Raw genomic sequence first — 23,396 nt, 5'->3', positions numbered from 1 at the left:
TTACACACTTTTCCCCTACCAGGGCCCTCCTTTACACACTCCATTTCACATCTCCTCCTCCCCGCTCACTCTGGACCCTTGTTGCAGACACACTTGGGACACATTTTCCCTCCCCTACTCACAGACTCCATGCACATCATTCATTCTCTGGAGTGCCCTGCTCTTTGCTCAGCCCTTGCACACTTGCTATCTTATGCACCCCTCCTGACACACTCTTACCTCCATTTTCTTACGTTGAAGCACTTTCCCTTCTTATTCTTAAAAACCCCAGATTCTTCCACTCCCCACCTCTTCCCTCTCACCATGACACTCCTAGCCCTCCACTCCTCCCCCTCCCCTTGCCCCTTTTGCACCGTCACTTTTGGTCACACCTTTTGCACACTTGCCTCCCAGGAACTGTGTTTCTCTCACAAATGCTCATTCTCTTCTTCTTTGCCAGGCTCCCACTCCCTTGCCCCTTTCTGTTTGAAATCTTTGCCCCTCTGCATTTTTGATTCTTTTGTGAACCCTCTCGCACACTTGCTTTTGCACATGCGCCCCCGCCCCTCCCCCCAGCATTTTCAGTGCTCTCTGGAAGCCTTGTTTCTCCCCTTTTAATAATGTTCTTGCACACCGTGACGTGGCTGCACACTGCATCTTGTCTTTTCTACCTGAATGAGAGCTCTACCACTTCTTTCCTTTTGCAAACTCATCTCATTCCATGCGCTTTTGGGCTGTAACATTTCTTTTCCTGACACCCTTATTTTTTTTGCCTGTTGACAAGCAACTCTTGCGTCCATTCTCATTCGGATTCTCTTACCTCCTTAAGCTCTTTCTCTTCCTGGTGAGAGAAGACGCTATGCACACTGGCTTCCGGCTCACCATGCTTCCACATTCAAGCCTGTCCCTGCCTCCAGCCCTCACCCTCCCTCACTTCCTCCCTCTTCTGTCTTTCCTGTCCTTCCTGGGCCATCTGTCCATCCCTTTTGCACGAAGATTCCTCTCTCCTAACCTGCCCACTCCAAGAAGCTCCCTCTCCCTCCAGCATGGCTGTTCCTTCCCGCACGCTTCCTCTCTCCCCTTTTTCCCCGGGGCTTGGGAATTTTAAGCCACCCCTCCCCCTGAGAAGCCCCCTCCCCTGCTGTGGGTAAAGGGGGGAGGGCATTGCCCTCAGGACCCCCCCCATGTTCAGCTGCCAAAGAAGGGAGCTCCCCCTCCTTCCCCAAGCCCATTCCCTCTCTGCTGCCCCCTACCCCCGAGAGGGGGGGCGCTCCGTCCATGAGGGGAGGGGGCTTGCAGCCCCCTCCCCTCACCATGTCAGGGATCTGCGGGGAACCTCGTGGGAGGGTCGTGGGAGGGGGGAGGGGTGTTGAGGAGAGGGGCAGAGGCCGCGCTGGACCCCTACCCGCCCCCTCCCCCTTGTCGGATGCCCCCAGTCCGCAGGGGGCCTGCGCGGCGCCCGTCTATCAAGGGCTTGTTCATTCTGGATGGGTGCCGCGGGGTTGGGGAGGGTGTAGGGGGTGGGGAGGGGGGAGGAGAGGTCGGGGTGGGAAGTGGGGAGGGACCGAATGTGGGGACAGCGCGGGATGGAGAGGAGAGAAAAAGCAAAAAGAGGAACAATAACAAAAGAAGAAAATATAAAAAACAGAAAAAAAAAAAAACCCACAAAACCCCTAGAACACACAAAAAAAAATCCAGAAAAAAATCCTGAAATAAAAGCCCGAGAATTGTCTTCCAAGGGGGGTGGGAGGGGAAGAGGAGGGGGGCGGATGAGGACGTCTGATTCTCGCTGAGACAGGGCTCGGCACGCGTTGAAAGCCCCGGTGCCCAGGTCTTCCCTTCCGCGGGCCTCAGTTCATCTCTCAAGGGATTGGGACCCAGGCGTCCACGTACAGGGACTGGAGGAAGATTAGGGAGGCGGGATTATAACAAGGGAGTTCATTCCTACCCCCCATCACCTCCCTTCCCCTGACTCCCCACCAAGATTTTGCAGAGAGAAATGGCTTTTGTACCAGGTCATTCTTTATAATTAAACTCACAGTATCCACCCCCTCGAGCCGGCCCCGCCTCCTTCCTGGGAAGGCAACGCCCCCTATCCTCCTGGGCTCCGGGTGGGTGGCCCCAGCCCGCTGGGCGGTGCGCAAGCGCAGCCGGGGCCGGTCCGGGCGTCAGGCCTCCTCGTTCGGCTCCGCCCCCAGGGCCTCGAGCATGCGCCGCCGGACCAGGGAGCGGCGCAGGTGCAGGCGGTAGTCACCCAGCAGGAGATCGTCGTGGCGCACGAGCTGGTGCGCGAGCCCGCGGGGACTGAGCCCGGAACGCAGCAAGCGCGAGCGCGTCTGGAAGTCCGTGACCGCGATGAGCCACCTGCAAGGGGGTGGGAACGGAAAAGGAACTCGCAGGTGGTTTCAGCCCCGGCTTTGATCGTCGAAGAGTGCCTGCCTGGTCCCTGGAGTCGTTCACAGCCCCTAGTCCAGCAGACAGTCGCTCCGTCCCTAAACTCCCCTCCAGCCCTGCCCTCTCGCCTGGGTCGCTCTAGGCTCCTTACGCACTCTTAGCCTGGTTCTGCGTCCTAATCACTGTCTCTCGAGACTCCATCTCAAACCGCTCCAAGGCCCGACCCTCAACTGGCGACTGCAGGCTCCGCTCTACCCTAGGCACTCCAGGCCTGTCCCCACCCTATCACCCCTGGCCCCACCTCTACCATGTGCTCAGTCCCTTCCACCCCCTCACAGCTGCCTTTCCAGGCTCAGACTCCTATCCCGGTCACTACTGGGTCACTCAAACTCGGGCCCCTACTCACTCCAGATCCCTCCTTCTCTCTGATCTCACCGGACCCTGCCTCCAACCGCGCACACTCTTGGCCCCACCCCTCAGTGACTGCGCCAATCTTGCTCTTATCTAGTCGCTCCAGGCCCTGCCCTACCACGCTTTCACTCCACTGTCGCCCCGCCTTACGACGGCTTTACACAAACTACGCTCTTATCTAGTGGCTCCGGGGCCTGCCCTTCAGCGCCCTTACACCAACCACGCTCTTATCTAGTCGCTCCGGGCCCCGCCCCCTCACGCTTTCATTCTTGGCCACGCCCCTCAGCGCCCTAAAACCAACCACGCTCTTACCCAGTCGCTCCGGGCCCCGCCCCCCTGCGCGCTCCAGGCCCCGCCCCCGCCGCTTACACACCGGTTCCGGCGGCCAGCAGTCCCACAGATGACATTCATGTTCTCGAAGCGGATGCTGCTCACGCGCCCGCTCTCCATGGCCCCCGGTAACTGGGCCTCCAGCGCTTGCAGCACCTCCAGGTGGGTAAAATCCTCCTCGGGCTGCGGGTGTCGGAGAGAGAACCTCAGCCCGTGACCTCCTGGTTCATTTTGGATTCAGAAGTCACCACCCTAGGCCCCACCTGTAGAACCTGCCACAGAGTTCCAGGTGGCATTTGAGGGGCAAGGATCGCTCTTGATCCCAGGTTACTGTCGCTATTGTCAAAGGAGACGACAGATGATCTCTCAGATGGGAAAGCATCTACTGTCACTCTAGGTCATTCTCCAAAAAAATCAGTTCTCACCAAGCCGATTTGCCCAAAAGTCAATGAACAGTTGGCTGAATGATTCACCAACTTAGCCAACTTTACGAATCTACCAAAAACTTTCCCAGCAATTTGCAATGGATGCGACTGAAAGCTCTTGAAGATTTCTGCCAGGATTTAAATTGCACACCTTTCCTTTTATATTCGTATTAGCATTTTAAGAATGTTCAGTAGTCAAAAGATAACAGTCATAGGGGTTTTTGATGTCTTGTCAATCTAACATTCAGAGACATGTACTGATCACTAAACACATTTACAACACGTGATTAGCATTTCAAGGGTGATAACAGTTGTCATAGCACATAAAATTGCTGAGGAACTAAAATGAAATGAAAATTTTCATGATTTCACTGAAAAATACTGTCACTTCCAGAAAGGCATTCCTTGACTGGGGTGAGAGGGGAGGCTGGAGGGTCCCTTGCTCAAAGCCACAAAGAAGTGGAGTGATAAGGTGGAGACTGATCCCTAAGAGAAGGACCGCAATCCCTGTATGCAGGGTGGAGAGTCACATGGATTAGCTGAGAAGGTACCTTGGAGGCCTGTGCCTGGCACACAGTAAGCACCCATTGACATTAGTTCTTCTCATTCAATTATTGAGTTCCTGGGACCCTAATATATACCTCTTCTGATTGAAGGCAGGGATGACCAGTTTGCTGAATCTGTCAAAAACATGAGCCCCTTCCTTCCTTCCTTCCTTCCTTCCTTCCTCCCTCCCTTCTTCCCTCCCTCCCTCCCTCCCTCCCTCCCTCTCTCTCTCTTTTTTTTTTTTTTTTTTTTGAGACGGAGTCTCGCTCTGTCGCCCAGGCTGGAGTGCAGTGGCCGGATCTCAGCTCACTGCAAGCTCCGCCTCCCGGGTTTACGCCATTCTCCTGCCTCAGCCTCCCGAGTAGCTGGGACTACAGGCGCCCGCCACCTCGCCTGGCTAGTTTTTTGTATTTTTTTAGTAGAGACGGGGTTTCACCATGTTAGCCAGGATGGTCTCAATCTCCTGACCTCGTGATCCGCCCGTCTCGGCCTCCCAAAGTGCTGGGATTACAGGCTTGAGCCACCGCGCCCGGCCTCTTTCTTTTTTTGACAGAGTCTCACTCTGTTGCCCAGGCTGGAGTGCAGTGGCACGATCTCAGCTCACTGCAACCTCCACCTCCCGGGTTCAAGCAATTCTCCTGCCTCAGCCTCCCCAGTAGCTGGGATTACAGGCACCTGCCACCACACCTGCCTCATGTTTGTATTTTTAATAGAGATGGGGTTTCACCATGTTGGCCAGGCTAGTCTCAAACTCCTGACCTCAGGTGATCCACCCACTTCGGCCTCCCAAAGTGCTGGGATTCCAGGCGTGCGCCACCACGCCTGACACACACTGGCTTTTTCTTGAGTTTTTGTTATATTTGTAAACTGTACAGAATTTTATAGTACGTGGATTAGTAGGATTGCTTTTGTTCTCCCTCCCTGCTCCCCTCAGCCTCCCCTTTCTTTGCCCCTTGGTCTTCCCTCTGACATGAGCTGTCGATTTCGTGACTGACGCTTTGACAAATTCACAATCAATTTTCAGCAAACTGTCCTGGTGCCAAGCCCACAGCTCTGAAGCCACAGAGCCTGAATTTAAACTCTGGCTACACTGCTTCTCAGCCTGTGCCCTTCCCACCACCCCACCAAAACTGTGCAGAAAATAAGGGCCCAGATCCACTCACCAAGGTCTCCATGCAGAGGCAGAGGGGCTGGGCAGCGGGTGGTGCGGGGAACTTCTGGATGCACGGGAGTTCTTGGTCCAGTGCCTCGTACTCTGCAATGACCTGCCGCAGGTACTGCTTCCTAGGGAGAGAGCCAGCAGGCAGGGACCTCTGAGGTCAGGATTTGCTGCCATCGCATTTGGGGAAGCGGAAGACAGAGGTTATGGGGGCCAGGGACAACTCACGAGGATTTGATGGGCCTGCCCAGGCTCCGAGCCTGCATCTCCTCTGGGGTCTCCAGGTCCATAAGGAGGGCTCCTGAGGACAGAGAACCCACCATCAGCTGCCCTGAGCCCTCCTCAGCCATGATTCTGCTTAAATGGCCATCACCAATTGCCTGCCCATGCCACACCCAAAATAGCTTGTATGCCAGATATTGAGCTACTGTCTCTTAGCTCCAAACTCTCTTAGCTCCACACTGGCTCTGTGATGCCTGGATTGAGACTCTACTAACCACATTTCTCCTTCAACAGCTGGGTTCCTATTAGGCTCTGCCTAAAGGGGGCGCCAGAGGGAGGCTGCAAGGCAGGAGGAAGCAGGAGGAATTTGCTCCTTTTTGCTTCCTCTTCTGGTCACCCCAGCCTTCCTTCTTCACTGTGGCAGCATCACTTCAGTAACAACACTTGAATCCAGTTTTCAGGGTTTTTTTTGTTTTTTGTTTTTGTTTTTGTTTTTGAAACGGAGTCTTGTTCTGTTGCCCAGGCTGGAGTGCAGTGGTGTGATCTTGGCTCGCTGCAAGCTCCTCTTCCCGGGTTCATGCCATTCTTCTGCCTCAGCCTCCCGAGTAGCTGGGACTACAGGTGCCCACCACCACACCTGGCTAATTTTTGTACTTTTAGTAGAGACGGGGTTTCACTGTGTTAGCCAGGATGGTCTCGATCTCCTGACCTTGTGATCCGCCTGCCTTGGCCTCCCAAAGTGCTGGGATTCCAGGTGTGAGCCACCGTGTCCGGCCCCGTTTTCAGTTTTTCCAACACTCTCAGAATCAGTCTCCTGATTGGAACTTGACTGATAACAGTTCTCAAATATGGACCCTTTTTTGACCACCCCACCATCAGTTAACTGGTCTCTCTCTTATGGCCAAGTGCTGGTTGTTCCATGCACTCCATTTTCCCCTTCCCCTACAGTCCTAGAGTTTTACCCAGCACATGGCTTCCCAGCTGGAGACAACACTTCCCAGACTCCCTTGCAGCTAACTGTGGCCATGTAACCAAGCTCTCACCAATGAAGTGTTAGCTGAAGTGAGAGGTGTAACTTTGGAGTCATTTGCTTTTTTTTTTTTTTTTTTTTTTTTGAGACGGAGTCTCGCTCTGCAAGCTCCGTCTCCCGGGTTTACGCCATTCTCCTGTCTCAGCCTCCCGAGCAGCTGGGACTACAGGCGCCCGCCACCTCGCCCGGCTAATTTTTTTGTATTTTTTTAGTAGAGACGGGGTTTCACAGTGTTAGCCAGGATGGTCTCGACCTCCTGACCTCGTGATCCGCCCGTCTCGGCCTCCCAAAGTGCTGGGATTACAGGCTTGAGCCACCGCGCCCGGCCTCATTTGCTTTAAAGATTACTGCTTTTCTTGGACTCTGCCCTTTCTCTTGGACTGGAATGTGGATTAGCAATAACCCTTCTTCCACCATGTTTGGATATGGCAAGCAACAATATGGGAGGAACTCTTATCTCTAAATCTTCTCACCAAGCCAAGATGTCCCACCAACCCTGCCTTCCATTACACAAGAGAGAAATATACTTCTGGTTCTTGACCAGCTGAGGCAGGTGACATAGCAACACCCTAGCTCCACAAAAAAATTTTTTTTTAATTATCTGGGCATGATGTTGTGTGCCTATAGTCCCAGCTACTAAGGAGGCTAGGGTGGGAGGATTGCTTGAAGCCAGGAGTTAGAGGTTGCAGTGAGCCATGGTTGTGCCACTGCACTTCAGCCTGGGTGACAGATAAAGAGAGAAAGAGAGACAGAAAGAGAGAAGGAAGGAAGGAAGGAAGGAAGGAAGGAAGGAAGGAAGGAAGGAAGGAAGGGAGGGAGGGAGGGAGGGAGGGAGCCGGGTGTGATGGCTCACGCCTGTAATCCCAGCACTTTGGGAGGCCGAGGCGGGCAGATCATGAGGTCAGGAGTTCGAGACCAACTTGGCCAATATGGTGAAACCCCATCTATACTAAAAATACCAAAATTAGCCAGGTGTGTTGGTGTGTGCCTGTAGTCCCAGCTACTCGGGAGGCTGAGGCAGAAGAATCGCTTGAACCCAGGAGGCAGAGGTTGCAGTGAGCCGAGATTGCACCACTGCACTCCAGCCTGGGCAACAGAGCGAGACTCCATCTCAAAAACAGAGAGAGAGAGAGAAAAGAGAGAGAGGGAATGAGGGAAGAAGGAGAAAGAGAGGAAGGGAGGAAGGGAGAAAAGAAAAGGAATACACTTCTGTCTTCTTTATGATGGTGTGTTTTGGGGTGTCTTTGTTATAGCTGCTGAAAGAGAGGAAAGCAGACCCCGACAGCCAGGCTCTGGTGCTCTCCTGCCGAACATCAAACATTTCCCAACATCAAGCAAGGCCACTCTGTGACTGTGATGGACTGAGACAAAACAAGACCGCTCCTGAATCATGTCTCAACACAACAAAGCATGAACATTGTCCAAACCACAAAAATGACCAAAATCCCCCCTGTCCCAGCTCAGAGCTGACAGCTGCTTTTTCATTAACCCCAGCATTAGCTCCATGTACCCCTCCTGGTTCCCGGTGAGATGAAGATTCCCAGTCATGAGCTTGCCCGTGCTTTCCATCAGCCTCCCATCCAGAGCAAAGCACCACTCCCATGAACCCTCCCCAAAGTCACCTGACACAGCCCGGTTCTTGCAATAAGTCCTTGCTAACACCCTTCTACTGAGACAACCCGTGTGTGTGTGTGTGTGTGTGTGTGTGTGTGCGCGCGCGCTCTCATTACAATAAGTCAACACATTTAACTGGGTTTAACTATAGTCAGTGGTGTGTTGGTACATGTTTCACAACAGGCTGTCTCGCACACTGTCACATACACATACGGTAGACACTTACTCCAGGGCCCACCCCCAGACCTACTGGATTCAAATCTACATTTTCACAGCATCCCCTTCCAGAAACACCTACCCTCATTCTTTTCTTCCAGCCATACCGGCCTCCCTCCATCCCTCAAACGCAGCCATCTCCTCCTCAAGTCTGTCCACATAACAATATAACTATGTGCTTACTGTCCCTTTTATATGCCAAACACTTTTAAAAATATTTCCCACTGTGGCTGGGCATGGTGGCTCATGTCTGTAATCCCAGCACTTTGGGAGGCCAAAGTGGGCAGATTGCCTGAACTCAGGAGTTCGAGACCAGCCTGGCCAACATGGTGAGATCCCGTCTCTACTAAAAATACAAAAAATTAGGCGGGCATGGTAGTGCTCACCTGTAGTCCCAGCTACTCCGGAGGCTGAGGCAGGAGAATTATTTGAACCCAGGAGGCAGAGGCTGTGGTGAGTGAGCCAGGACATGCCACTGCACTGCATCCTGGGTGACAAAGCAAGACTCTGCTGCCAAAATAAAATAAAATAAAATGGAATAGAATAAAATACTTTCCATTGCATCCTCACAACAACCTTCTGAGATAGTGTCGTTTAACACATGATGAAACAGAAGCACAGAGAGGTTAAGTGACTTGCCTAAGGTCACACAGCACAAAATGACAGAATAAGGATAAAAATGTAAGCATCTGGATCCAGATCTCAATCTGTCCAGGTGGCTTCCTCTCACCTCACTCTCATCTAGTCTCCAAACTAGTCTCCCTCTCCAGTTACCCCAGCAAAGTAGAATTTTGAAATGTATATCTGACCCTATGGCCCCCTTCCTCAAAACTCTCCCAGGACCTTGCATTGTCTTTGGGATGAATAAAGTCCAAAGTCCTTCCAGTGACCATAAGACCACACATGATCAGACCCTGCGAATGTCTTAAGCCTGATCAAGCACAATCGTCCTTTTCACCTGCTGCAGTCCAGAAATGCTGTTTTTCTGTGACTTGGACACTCTCTGACGCCTCCTGCTGCAGGATCTTGGCTAATACTGTAACTCTGCATGGACCTCTCTTCCCCCTCATCTGACTAATCAAGTCTACCCTGAGGGACCGCTGACACCCTTCCTCATAGCACAGTACGTTTGCATTCACAGTGGTTGCAATTTTACCTTTATTTCTATGATTCCCTAATTACACTCTGTCTTACCTACATCTTCTGAGCAACGTGAGGGCAGGGACTTGTCTTTGTGCCCCCAGCATCTAGCAAAGTGCCAGACTTATATTTTTCCTTAGTATTTATTGAATAAAGTCTGAAATGTGTGCACTTTGTTTGGGCCCTAATTTAAACAAGCCAACTATAAAAAGTACAATTTTGAGATAATGAGGGAAATTTAAATATGTACTAGGTATGAGATGATATTCAAAAATAATTATAATATAATCCTGGCACTTTGGGAGGCTGAGGCAGGAGGATCGCTTGAGCCCAGGATTTCGAGGCTGCAGTGAGCTATGATGGTGTCAATTCATCCAGCCTGGGTTACCAAGTGAGTCCCTGTCTCAAAAAAATAAATTAATTTTTAAAAAGTCCTGTAGGCCGGGTGCAGTGGCTCAAGCCTGTAATCCCAGCACTTTGGGTGGCCCAGACGGGCGGATCACGAGGTCAGGAGATTGAGACCATCCTAGCTAACACAGTGAAACCCCGTCTCTACTAAAAAATACAAAAAACTAGCCGGGCGAGGTGGCGGCGCCTGTAATCCCAGCTACTCGGGAGGCTGAGGCAGGAGAATGGCGGGAACCCAGGAGGCGGAGCTTGCAGTGAGCTGAGACTGTGCCACTGCACTCCAGCCCGGGCGACAGAGTGAGACTCCGTCTCAGAAAAAAAAGTCCCGTAAAAGTGTTAAATGAGTCAAAAAGTAGCTCCAGCAACATCAAAGATGCATGTGAAAAAATCTGAATACAAGAGTTTCTCATGAAATATGACATTAGAAATAAGAACTATTTCTAGTTATAACAGTGATTTTAATATATGCATTTAAATGTATATGTGTAATTAAATTAACAAAAGCACAAACTTAAAAATAAGTACTTATTGAATAATTCAGTAAATGCAACAATTTCAAGCTTTTTTTTTCCCCCTTTGGTGACAGAGTCTCGCTCTGTTGCCCAGGCTGGGGTGCCATGGTGCAATCATAGCTCACTGCAGCCAGGGTACTCCTGGGCTTAAGGGATCTTCCTGTCTCAGCCTCCCAAGTAGATGGTTGAATTTTTTAAACAGGCATCTCAGAGGGCCCCTGCATGCCTTGGAGGATGCTGGGGACCAAGAGATGAATGAGACACACCTCTGCCCTTTCAGAACTCTCAGGTAAAAGGCAATGTGTGTTTCAATGAAAGTGTTACGAGGTGGAGGGAAAGCCCAGTCTGGGGGCAGTCAGGGAAGGCTCCCTAGAGGAGGTGTTGTTCACAGTGAGACCCAAAGAATAAGAAGGCATTTACCAAATAAAGAGATGACAGAGAGAAGGATGTTTCACATGAAGGGCCTAGCATGGGTCAAGGTTTTTGAGCAAAAGAGAAGAGAGTCACCTGCAAGAACTTCCCAGAATTCCCTTGAGCCCCAAGACTAAAGAGTGCTTATTGCCATTGGAGGCTATGTATGATCTGTGAGATGGCATGGTTCACGTCTCCTCTCCCAGCATGAGAACAAGCCAGGCCATTTCATCCATTAGGCACTACAGGCAAAATGCTTGGGGCCCAGGGGTTTTCTAATGGCCTATGCTGAAGTTTGCAACCCGATCAACTAAAATATGTTATTGGTTCTACAACGCTGCAAACAAAACAGCAAAATCGAAATAAACAAACGTTGATCAACAAAACTAGCCAACTGGTCGACTCAACTCCACTTGATTTTTCTGGAGCTACATATAAATTACTTGTCACGTGGGTGCCTCAGTCTAGTCTAGAGATGGTGCAGCGTGGGGCCTAAAAAAGAAAGATGCCTTCAGAAGCCCTAAAAGAGACCTAAAGGCAGAGAAACAACGTCTGTATTGCCATCAGGGCATTTGTTCTGCTTCGAAGGCTGAGGTGGAAGGATCACTTGAGCCCAGGAGCTCAAGGCTGCGGTGAGTTTTGTTTTTGGGTGTGTTTGTTTGTTTGTTTGGAGACAGAGTATCCCTCCATCACCCAGGCTGGAGTGCAGTGGCACAATCTTGGCTCGCTGCAGCCTCTGCCTCCTGGGTTCAAGCGATTCTCCTGCCTCAGCCTCTCTAGTAGCTGGGATTACAGGCACCCACCCCCACGCCTAGCTAATTTTTGTATTTTTAGAGATGGGGTTTCACCATGTTGGCCAGGCTGGCCTCGAACTCTTGACCTCAGGTGATCCACTCACCTTGGCCTCCAAAGTGCTGGAATTATTATTATTTTTTATTATTATTATTATTTTTTGAGACGGAGTCTCGCTCTGTCGCCCAGGCTGGAGTGCAGTGGCCGGATCTCAGTTCACTGCAAGCTCCGCCTCCCGGGTTCACGCCATTATCCTGCCTCAGCCTCCCGAGTAGCTGGGACTACAGGCGCCCGCCACCTCGCCCGGCTAGTTTTTTGTATTTTTTAGTAGAGACGGGGTTTCACCGTGTTAGTCAGGATGGTCTCGATCTCCTGACCTTGTGATCCGCCCGTCTCGGCCTCCCAAAGTGCTGGGATTACAGGCTTGAGCCACCGCGCCCAGCCAAAGTGCTGGAATTATAGACGTGAGCCACCACACCCAGTCCTGAGTTTGGTTTTCTATTACCTGCAGTTACATGCATCCTCACTGAGATACTACTCCATAAATGTTGAATGAGTGTAAATGCATGAGCTGTGCTACAGCACAGAATGCTAGCAGGAAGTGCTGGCCTAGGAGCCTGAAAGTTGTCAGCAGGGGTCAGACCACACAGGGCCTCAAAAGCCAGGCTGGAGCTTTGGGACTCTGTCCTAGAGGTGACAGGAAGCTAGGAAGTGTTATGAGCAGGGGACAGCCAGGGTCGCTGCTGGAGGTCAGAGAGATCTCTCTGGAGCCATGGAAGGATAGGCAGGAGGAGAGAAACTGGAGACCAGGGAGGAAGTGAGGAGACGGTTCACATGGAAGAGGATGAGACCTGGTACATGGCTGCGGGGACAGAGAGGAAGGAATGGGGAAGGGAGAGTCAGAGGGCAGGAAGATGGGGCCTGATGGGCTGTGGGAGGGAATTATGGGAGGTGGAAGGATGGGACCAGTGACTGGGTTGGCGGTGGGGCCATTTGAAAATGGAAACCAGGAAGGAGGAGAGCAGCTTTGGGGGAAGATGCTGAGCTCAGGGTGGGAGACATGACAGTGAGGGTACCTAGGAAAAGAATGCCCTCAGAGGTGTTGCTTAGGTCCCAGCAGAGGCTCATGGGAAATGTAGTTCTGAGTCCAGGGCATTGGCCAAGGAACTGCAGAGGCTGGTGGGAAATATCGTTTGAGGTCCAAGGGGGCCACTCTCCAGGAATCTGGTGAATGTTAGGGGTGGCTTTCACTTTGGAGTGCCAGTGACTCACTTAAGGCCACACTGTGAGCCAGGGCTACTACACACTGCCTGGATGGAGGAAGTCCACCCCTTCCCCAAAGACACAGCTCAGTACCTGCCTCCCTGTGCATGGTGAGGCTGCCCATGGTGGAGGAGCACATGGGCTCCACCTCTGGCTGCATCCTGGGAAGGTGGGTGAGGGATGTCTCAGGAAGGTGGCAAGAGAAGCTCTGACTGGGCCACCCGCCCCAGCTCCTTCTCCCCACCGCTGCCTCCTCTACCTCCTCTTTGAAGCCCAGGGGCAGAATTACAGAGGAACTGGAAGGCTGAGACCACGCGGAGATCTGGGTTCCCCTGACCTCAGGGACTCCCTGTGTGCCCCAATCCCTTCTTTCCCATTTCCCTGTTTTCCCTCCTATCTCTGTCTGTCTCCTAGAGTCCCTTTCCCCACCCCTTTCTCTCCTCCTCCCTTCCTCATTGTCTCCCCATCTCTCTGCCCCCCTGCCTCCTCCCCTCTGTCCCCACGTCTCCACCACTCTTTTGCTTGATTTCTCTGCCCTCCTCCTTCCTCCTCTCCTGGGCTCCATCTCTTCAGTCTCCTCCATCAGTTTCCCTGGCATCTCCCCAGGCCCCTGTCCCTCCTCGTCTTCATGGTTTTCTGCCTCTCCCTAACCCCATCACCCTCTCTCTGTCTTCCCACCTCTCCCCAGTCCCCTTGCCCCATATCTCTCCTCTCCTAGCTGCCTCCACTGCCCCCTTGAGCCCCCCTCCCCTCTGTCATCCCCTTTCTGTTCCCACTTGCCCTCTGCTCATCCCTGCCCAAGCCAGGAACTGGTTAGAAACAGACGAGATTCCAACAGAAACTGGGTTCTCTAGGGGGGAGGGGATGGTGGGCAGGGGGCCTGGTTGCCATGGTGCCTCCAGAGGGGGAGGGGCGGGGGCCTGGACTGCTGGGTCTGAGGGAGGAGGGCCTGGGACCTAGACACCTACGTCTGAGGGAGGAGGACCTGGGGCCTGGACTCCTGGGTCTGAAGGAGGAGAGCCTGGGGATCTGGACACCTGGGTCTGAGGGAGGAGAGCCTGGGGCCTGGACTCCTGGGTCTGAGGGAGGAGGACCTGGGGCCTGGACTCCTGGGTCTGAGGGAGGAGAGCCTGGGGCCTGGACACCTGGGTCTGAGGGAGGAGAGCCTGGGGCCTGGACACCTGGGTCTGAGGGAGGAGAGCCTGGGGCCTGGACTCCTGGGTCTGAGGGAGGAGGGTCTGGGGCCTGGACACCTGGGGCTGGGGGAGGAGGGCCTGGGGCCTGGACACCTGGGTCTGAGGGAGGAGGGTCTGGGGCCTGGACACCTGGGGCTGGGGGAGGAGGGCCTGGGGCCTGGACTCCTGGGTCTGAGGGAGGAGGGTCTGGGGCCTGGACACCTGGGGCTGGGGGAGGAGGGCCTGGGGCCTGGACTCCTGGGTCTGGGGGAGGAGGGTCTGGGGCCTGGACACCTGGGTCTGAGGGAGGAGAGCCTGGGGCCTGGACACCTGGGCCTGAGGGAGGAGGGCCTGGGGCCTGGACTCCTGGGTCTGAGGGAGGAGGGTCTGGGGCCTGGACACCTGGGGCTGGGGGAGGAGGGCCTGGGATCTGGACTCCTGTGTCTGAAGGAGGAGGGGGCAGGAGTTCTGGACTCCTGGGTCTGAGGGAGGAGGGCCTGGTGCCTGGACTCCTGGGTCTGAGGGAGGAGGGACTGAAGTTCTGGACTCCTGGGTCTGAAGGAGGAGGGGCTGGGGGCCTGGACTCCTGGGTCTGATGGAGGAGGGCCTGGGATCTGGGCACCTGGGTCTGAGGGAGGAGAGGATGGGGGTCTGGACTTCTGGGTCTGAGGGCTCCTGGGACCTCTCATGCTAGACAGAAGGGGTCTAGCCATGTAGGTGCCCATTCAGCATCCCTTTCTCTGGGTTTGCAGAGCTCTCAGCAGGAATTGTGGGAAAGGAAGCTGGACCTTCCCTTATTTATTTTGTCTGTCCTTGCAGTCTCTGTCTCTGTTACTTGTATCTCTGTTTCTCTCCCTCTCCACATCCAGATGGTCTCTGGACTATTTGTTGTTCATGCTTACTAAGTATTCGTTCTAGGTAGTGGCACCTTGATTTCCTCAGTGATTTGTTCAGTGGCGAGCTTAAGAACCAATCTAGGCCGGGCGCGGTGGCTCAAGCCTGTAATCCCAGCACTTTGGGAGGCCGAGACGGGCAGATCACGAGGTCAGGAGATCAAGACCATCCTGGCTAACACCGTGAAACCCCGTCTCTACTAAAAAATACAAAAACACTAGCCGGGCGAGGTGGCGGGTGCCTGTAGTCCCAGCTACTCGGGAGGCTGAGGCAGGAGAATGACGTAAACCCAGGAGGCGAAGCTTGCAGTGAGCCAAGATTGCACCACTGCACTCCAGCCTGGGCAACAGAGCGAAACTCCATCTCAAAAAAAAAAAGAACCAATCTAGGCTACGAAGTCAACCTTTGGACTTTTGCTGGACCTGTTAGAAAACAGGCTTTTTCCACTGTGGTTTTGGGGCTGGTCAGAACCGGGGTTGGAGCTCCCAGCGCCACTACATCACCATGCAGGGAGATAACTTGCCTGAGAGCAAAGACAACACGAGGGAAGCATAGCCCAAAGGTACAGACAGTTGGATTCCTGGAGATGATTGGAACACCTGGATCCAGCAATGCCTGAAGCCCTCATCCACCCAATAAACTTCCTTTTATGCTTAGGTAAATTTGATTTGAGATTCCGTTATTGGTGATTAAAACAGTCCAGACTGAAATAGTCTTACTCAGTTCTGGGGCCCCTGAACTGCTAGAAGACCCCCTCCTGGCATCTTCACATCTCTTTCTGTGCCATCAACCTGTCTTCCATTTCCAGCCGGCAATTTTATCTCAGCGGGATGGAGGACATTTTTGATTGTCTTGGCCGCAGGCACATCTGACCCTCACAGCCTATCTGTCTCCAAGTTCCATTCCTTTTGCCTCTCACCTCTCTCTGCTCCTTCCTCTCCCCTCTACTACCATAGCTCTAGCAGCCATTCAGACCTCATCCTCTCCTGCTGGGACCCTTGCCCCAGCCTCCTTTTTTGTTGGCTTGTTTTTGAGACAGGGTCTCACTGTGTCCCCCAGTCTGGAGTGCAGCGGTATGATAACAGCCTTGACCTCCCAGGCTCAAGCAATCCTTTGGCCTGTCTCCTGAGTAACGGGGACCACAGGCCCACACCACTTCGCCCAGCTATTTATTTTTAAGATGGAGTCTCACCATGTTGCCCCAGCTGGTCTCAAACTCTGGGGCTCAAGCGATCCTCCCACCTCAGCCTCCCAAAGTCCTAGGATTACAGATGTGAGCCACCATGCCTGGCCCAGCCTCCTTGCCGCCCCATCCTCCATTCTCTCGTCCTCACTCCTCTTCCCACAGGTAAGGCTCCAGAGGGGTCTTTCTGTGCCCAGCACTGACCTGCCCCTGCCCTGCTCACAGCCCTGCCAGGGCTCCCCAGTGCCTTGGACAAACTTTCAGCCTCTCACCTGGACTGAAAGAGCTGCATGATCTAGCCTCACCTCCCTCTCCCGACCTCACCCCTCCAAACATCCTCCAGCTACCCTTTATTAATTATTTTACATAAATAATCCCTCCCGCACATCCCACCTTATTCTGTCTCCACTCTTTCCATACGCTGTGTCTTCTGCCTGGAATGCTCTTCCAACCTTTCCCCATGTCCCCAAATGCCCTCATCTTTTAATAAGAAGCTCAAGTGCCCCCTCCTCCAGGAAGCCCTCTCTGACTCATCCTCCTACCAGTTGTGTTTTCTCTCTCCTCCCTCTGCCTGTTTTTTATCTGCTCCTTCTCCAGACCTCTGAACACTGCCCCCCACCCCATGCATCTTGCTCAGAAATTTGTTTCCTGACTCATCTCTGGCTCTCCAGCATCACCCCACACAGGGCTAGGCTTCTGGGAAGTCCAGGACACATGAGTTGAATGAATACATGATTATTTCCCACTATTTCTGGGACCCACACTCAGTAGCCCCTTAACCCCATCTGCCCTGTCCCTCCCGGTCTTCATGAGCCAACATAAGGTGAAGAAGAGAACATGGGCTCTGGCATCAAACAGACCAGCATCAAATGCTGCTCCCAGGCTGTGCAATGTCAGGCAAATGTCTTCCCCTCTCTGAGCCTCGTCTTCCTTACATCTTGCCTTCCTCCATCATTCTACCAATGCTACCTTCAAGGGCTGTTGGTGCTTAAATGAAGCAAGGTACAGCAGCACCCCCAAATCTGAGCCAGGCACCAAGGAGGCACCCAAAAGGAGGTCATTTCCTTTCGAGTCCTCTGAGTCTGCATCCAGCTTTGGCTGAATGTCTTTGTCTCTCCTCCTCTGCATCTCTCTCTGCTCCTCTGTGTGTCTCTCTTCTTCCCTCTGGGGTTTGGGACTCTGTGTCTCCATCTCTCTGTGCCTCCATTGCTCTCCGTGTCTTTATCTTTCTTCCCTTCTCTCTGCCTGTCTCTGGAACCCTACCTCATCTCTGTGTGTGTGTGAATTTGAATTTTGAGGGGGTTTGGGTTTTGTGGGGGTGGGGGGGTGTTGAGACAAGGGCCCAGGCTGGAGTGCAATGGTGCAATCATAGCTCACTGCAGCCTCAACCTCCTAGGCTCAAGCGATCTTCCGCCTTAGCCTTCCAAGTAGGCGGGACTACAGGCGCACACACCACACCTGGCTAATTTTTGTATTTTTTTGGTAAAGCTGAAATTTCACCATGTTGTCCAGGTTGGTCTTGAACTCTTGAGCTCAAGCTATCTACCTGCCTCAGCCTCCCAAAGTGCTGAGACTACAGTGTGTCTGAATTTGAATTCCTGTATCACATGTTTCTGTACTCCTGTATCTCTGTCTCTCACTGTCTGCATCTTTATCGATTTCTGTATGTCTCTGTATCTCCATCTTTCTCTCCCTGTCTTTCTCTCTGTACATCTGCCTCTGTCTCCATCACTCTATTTCCCCATCTCTGTTTCTCTGTCTGCATCTCTCTTTCCTTCCCTTTCTCTCTATATCTCTGTCTCTGCCTCCATCACTTTGCCTATTTCCCTATCTCTCTGCTTCTCTGTGTCTCCACCTCTCTATCTCCTTGCCTGTCTTTCTGCCTTACCTCGACTGACTTCCCTCTGCCACTCACTCCATCTCTCTGGACCATCCCTGTCCCACTTCCTGGCCTGGTGCCCAGTCTAAGACACACATCCCTGAATCAGCATTTTCCTCCAATTCCAGAAATACTGTCAGTACCACAGTGGCGGCAGGGATGGCAATAGCCCTGGCCAAAGGGTTTGTCTCCCACCTCCCCATTCTCTGTGTTTGCCCTCTCCAGGGGGAGCACCAGAAGAACAAGTGAGTCTGTGTTTACACACATGTGTGCATGCCTCTGAGTGTATCTGCATCTATCTCCAGGCACATTTGGGTGTGAATCTGTAGATATTTGTGAAAACTCACTCAATCAGTCATCCATCCATCCATCCCTTCATCTATTTCTCCATCATCCACCCATCCATCCTCTGTCTAACTCTTCATCTATCCAATCATCCATTCAATCATCCCTCCATCTGCCTAACCATCCACTCATCCCTTCCTTCATCTATTTCTCCAAAATCCATCCATCCTTTATCTAATTCTCCATCTGCGCATCCAATCATCCATCCATCCACCCAACTCTCCATTCATCCATCCCTTTATCTATTCTTGCAGCATCCATCCATCATCCTATCATCTACTCATCCATCCATTCCTTCATCTATTTCTCCAACATCCATCCATCCATCCATCCAGCAATCCATCCATCTTCTATCCATTCAGCCACTTACTCATTCACCCCTTCATCCATTTCTGCAGCTTCCATCCATCCCATCCAACCATCCACTCATCCACTCATCCATCCCTTCATCTATTTCTCCAATATCCATCCATCTATCCACCAGTCTATCTATCCTCTATCCATCCAGCCATTCACTAATCTATCCCTTCATCTATTTCTGCAGCATCCATCTATCCACTCTCACTCTAACTCTTCATCTATCCATCCAATCATCCATGTATCCACCCAACCATCCACTCTTTCATCTATCCATTCCTTCATCTATTCCTCCAACATCCGTCTTATCCATCCAGCCATTCACTCATCCACCTATCCGTCCATCCCTTCATCTATCCTTCTAGCATCTATCCAGTCATGCACCCATCTATCAATACATCATAGATTCATACATTCCTCCACTTACCCATTCACATGTTCATTGATTCATTCAACCAACCAATATGTATTGAGTGCCTACCATGTGCCAGGTACTGTGCCAGGCAGCTGGAAGACAGCTATGAACAAAACAAAGTGCTACTCCTACAGAGCTTGTGTGCTCGGCAGTCCTCAAGGTGCCAAACTCCCTCCTGCCCCCAGGTCTTACATGGGCTGTTCCTTCTCCCTGGAGCATTTCCCCTTCCCTCCCTCATCTTCACCACCTGGCTTATGCCCACTCATCCTTCTGAGCTTAGCTGAAAAGTCACTTGCTCAGGAGCTTCCCTGATCTCTCCCAAACACACAACTCAATGGATGTTCCTTCTTAGCATTGATCCTAGTATGAGGATCCTAGTATATGTAGTTATTTTGATTATTTTCTGTCTCTTCCACTAGACCATGAGCTCTTCCAACCCTGGAATTTTAGTCTATTTTGTTCCCAGCTGAATCCCTGGTGCCTAAAAAAAAAAAAAAAAAAAAAAAAAAAAAAAAAAAAAATGCCTGGCACACATTAGGTACTCAGAAAGTATTTCTCAAATGACTGCATGAATTGAGTTGAATGAATATGGAAGATTCTATCTCTGTCTCCTGGCTCCGTGTCCGGTGCTCTTTATACTGTTCTATCCTCCTAGCAGCAGTAGCAAACAAGTCCTCCAATGGGTCCTAGATGCAAACAGCATGGTGGCTAAAGGCAAGGGCTCTGGATTCAGATCCACTCCGTTTTTTGTTTTTTTCTTTTTGTGTTTTGAGACAAGGTCTCACTCTGACTGGAGTGCAATGGCACAATCATGTCTCACTGCACTCCAGCCTGGATGTAAAGGCACAGCCATCTGGGGGGATGCAAGAAAGCACAAGGGTGGGACTCTGGGCAGCCTCCATTTCCCCACAGCCTCAACTTCTGGGGCTCAAGCAATCCTCCCACCTCAGCCTTCCCCCCAAGCAGGTGGGACTACAGGTCCTCCTCTGCATCTCTCTCTGCTCCTCTGTGTGTCTCTCTTCTTCCCTCTGGGGTTTGGGATTCTGTGTCTCCATCTCTCTGTGCCTCCATTGCTCTCCGTGTCTTTATCTTTCTTCCCTTCTCTCTGCCTGTCTCTGGAACCCTACCTCATCTCTGTGTGTGTGTGAATTTGAATTTTGAGGGGGTTTGGGTTTTGTGGGGGTGGGGGGGTGTTGAGACAAGGGCCCAGGCTGGAGTGCAATGGTGCAATCATAGCTCACTGCAGCCTCAACCTCCTAGGCTCAAGCGATCTTCCGCCTTAGCCTTCCAAGTAGGCGGGACTACAGGCGCACACACCACACCTGGCTTTAGCCACCACGTCCGGCTAAATTTTGTAATTTTCGTAGAGATGAGGCCTCACTATGTTGTCCAGGCAAGTCTCGACTCCTGAGCTCACAGGATCCTCCCACCTTCAGCCTCCCAAAGTGCTGGGACTACAGGTGTGAGCCACTGCACCTGGTCCAGACCCATATAGTTTTTAATTTCCACTCACACTTTCCAGATGTGTGATCTTGGGCAGGGCACTTCTCTTGCTGAGCCTCAGTTTCCTCACTTGTCAAGTCCAGCTAAAGTTTAAATGAGCAAATGCATTTCATTTTTAGTTATGACAATACCGAACACTAGCCATTTTTCCTAAGCACCTTCCATGAATTTAATTTAACCCTCAAAATAACTCAATGAGATAGAATATGATTCTTTCTTTCTTTCTCTCGTTCTTTCTTTCTTTTTTTTTTTTTTTTTTAGACAGAGTTTTGCTCTTGTTGCCCAGGCTGGAGTGCAATGGTGTGATCTTGGCTCACTGCAACCTCCACCTCCTGGGTTCAAGTGATTCTCCTGCCTCAGCATCCCAAGTAGCTGAGGTTACAGGCATGTGCCACCATGCCTGGCTAATTTTTGTATTTTTAATAGAGACGGGGTTTCTCCATGTTGGTCAGGCTGGTCTCAAACTCCCGACCGACCTCAGGTGATCTGCCAGCCTCGGCCTCCCAAAGTGCTGGGATTACAGGCATAAGCCACCGCACCCAGCCAGAATATGATTTTTAAAAGTAGTGTTATCTGCACTTACAGAGAGGGAAACTGAGGCATGGAGAATATAAGTAACCCCTCCAAGGTTGCATGGAGATGGGGGCAGCGCTGGGATTTGAATCCCAGTGCTCTGCCCCCAAAGTCACACAACCAGTGCACTACGGCTCCCTCTCAATGCCTGGGCAGCCTTGGAATCTGAGCATCTCTTTGGAAACGTGTCATGGCAGCCTGGCAAGCCCATCTGTGTGCCCATCTCTGAGTGTGTGCATCGCAGCATGTCTCTCCTTGTGGAACAGGGCTACCTGTGGACCCTGGGCAGGCCCAGTAGGGTTCAAGAGTCGGGCCGTGAGAGTTGGCATCCAGACCTGCACTAGTGGTCTGTAGGTTTACACTCACGCATGCTTCCCTGGATAAAAACGCACATCCATCGGGGAGGGATGCAAGAATCCATGAGGAAGGGACTCTGGGCAAACCTGGGAGGCATTTCTGGGGGTGCTGTGGTAGGATAATGACTGCAAAATGCACACATAGGCAGCAGTAGGGGTAGGGTGTAACCTAATTAGAGGGAGGGCCCAAGATGCTTGCTTGAAGTTGTATTTGCAGAAGCAGCAAGCAATTTTTACTTTTAGTTACTTATTTATTTTGACATTTTTATTTCTTGCTCTAAATATTTATGTAATTATTCATATTTATTTTTATTTTTGAGACAGGGTCTCGCTTTGTCACCCAGGCTGGAGCCCAGTGGTGCAATCTTGGCTCACTGCAACCTCCACCTTCTGGGTTCAAGTGATCCTCCTGCCTCAGCCCCCCAAGTAGCTAGGACTACAGGCGTGCATCACCACACCCAGCTAATTTTTGTATTTTTTGTAGAGACAGGGTTTTGTCATGTTGCCCAGGCTGGTCTTGAACTCCTGAGCTCAAGCGATCCACCTACCTTGGCCTCCCAAAGTGCTACAGTTACAAGAATGAGCCACCGCACCTGGCCTGTTTATTCTTGAGATAGGATCATGCTTTGTTGCCCAAGCTGGATGGAGTGCAGTGGTGCAATCACAGGTCACTGCAGTCTCAAAATCCTGGGCTCCAGCAGTCCCCCCACCTCCGCCTCCTGCGTAGGCACACACCACCACACCCACTAGTTTGGTTTTGTTTTGGTTTTTTGTTTTGTAGAGATGGAGTCTCGCTATGTTGTCCAAGACCTCTCAAACTCCTGGTTTCAAGCGATCCTCCCACTTCGGCCTCCCAAAGTGTTGGGATTTACAGGTGTCAGCCCAGCCTTTGATTTTTACTTAGAGGTTGTATTTATTTGGATGTCACTGATTGAGAGCACTGAGGGGGCCTCCGAGCCACCTCTCCAAGCTATGTAGATCTAGATTGAGCTTGTCAAACCAAGGGCCTGAGGCCCGCATGCAGCCCAGGAGACTCTGAATGCGGCACAACACAACTTTGTAAACTTTCTTAAAACATTTTGATTTTTTTTGGTAATTTTTTTTCTTATCAGCTATTGTTAGTGTTAGTGTATTTTATGTGTAGGCCAAGACAACAATGCAGCCCAGGGAAGCCAAAAGATTGGACACCCCTGATCTAGACCTTACCCAAGGGATTTAACCTCCATGGGCCTCAGTTGTCTACTCTGTGAAATGGGAATGTCATAATTGCACCCAAGTGAAAATTAAATAAGAAAATGCTTTCAAAGCACTTAGCACTTCACCACTTATAGGAAGTGACAATTGCCATTAACTGCTATTAATATATCAGAAACTGTTACTCACTGCTTTAAGTACCTAGTCGGTAGCAATGTTTTGTCTACACTGACTGGTTTTTCAAACTGTGGATCCCTTAGGAAATAAGTTTATGGTGTGTATTTTGCTGACGAGGAAACGGGGCCTCAGAGCAAGAGGCGCACACAGGCAGGAGTTGGCCCAGGTGGGATTCAAACCCAGGTTCCTGTTAATACCTCTATCCTGGCTCTGGCACTGTACCTTTGAGTCTCAGCTTCCGCTCCCACCACCGGCCTTCAGAGCGGCTCAGGTGGGAGGGCCTGAAGTCCTGGGTTCCTGGGAAGAGAGCCCTGGGGTCCCTGGACTTCCATCTCTGTGAGATAGCGGGACGGAGACCCTGGAGAAGCAGCACGTCACGATCCCAGATCTCTGGGTCCCCAGTGTGGAAACCCACCCGGTCTCTGCTGCCTTGGTCCCGGGAAATCTCCCTGCTTCCTTGCTGAGGCCAAGTGATTTCGGCTTTCTTGCAGCG

General features: G+C 51.7%; 1 protein-coding gene across 4 annotated transcripts; it reads right to left on the bottom strand.

Annotated features, from left to right (window-relative positions):
• Positions 1 to 1,559: 1,559 nt before the first annotated feature.
• CUNH19orf81 (chromosome unknown C19orf81 homolog) lies at positions 1,560 to 13,674 on the bottom strand. 4 transcript variants are annotated; one of them, XR_004440490.1, is made up of 7 exons: positions 13,633 to 13,674; positions 12,946 to 13,013; positions 5,473 to 5,545; positions 5,249 to 5,369; positions 3,158 to 3,297; positions 2,019 to 2,343; positions 1,560 to 1,877 (listed from the first exon to the last, which is right to left on the bottom strand). XR_004440490.1 is itself a non-coding variant. In XM_033224246.1 (6 exons), exons 1-6 carry the CDS (start codon positions 13,641 to 13,643, stop codon positions 2,230 to 2,232), a joined length of 531 nt encoding a protein of 176 aa, XP_033080137.1. In that variant the 5' UTR covers positions 13,644 to 13,674; the 3' UTR covers positions 1,984 to 2,229. The 4 variants fall into 4 exon arrangements, 3 of the variants coding, with proteins under 3 accessions (XP_033080137.1, XP_033080134.1, XP_033080135.1); XM_033224246.1 differs by lacking the exon at positions 1,560 to 1,877 and having other exon boundaries at positions 1,984 to 2,343; positions 3,154 to 3,297; XM_033224243.1 differs by lacking the exon at positions 1,560 to 1,877 and having other exon boundaries at positions 1,984 to 2,343.
• Between the last annotated feature and the right edge of the window lie 9,722 nt (positions 13,675 to 23,396).

This window comes from Trachypithecus francoisi, unplaced genomic scaffold, assembly GCF_009764315.1.
Source record: "Trachypithecus francoisi isolate TF-2019V2 unplaced genomic scaffold, Tfra_2.0 Lachesis_group12, whole genome shotgun sequence".
Lineage (NCBI taxonomy): Eukaryota > Metazoa > Chordata > Mammalia > Primates > Cercopithecidae > Trachypithecus > Trachypithecus francoisi.
Note: the sequence above shows the minus strand (reverse complement) of the source record. Positions and strands in the feature narration are given on the sequence as shown.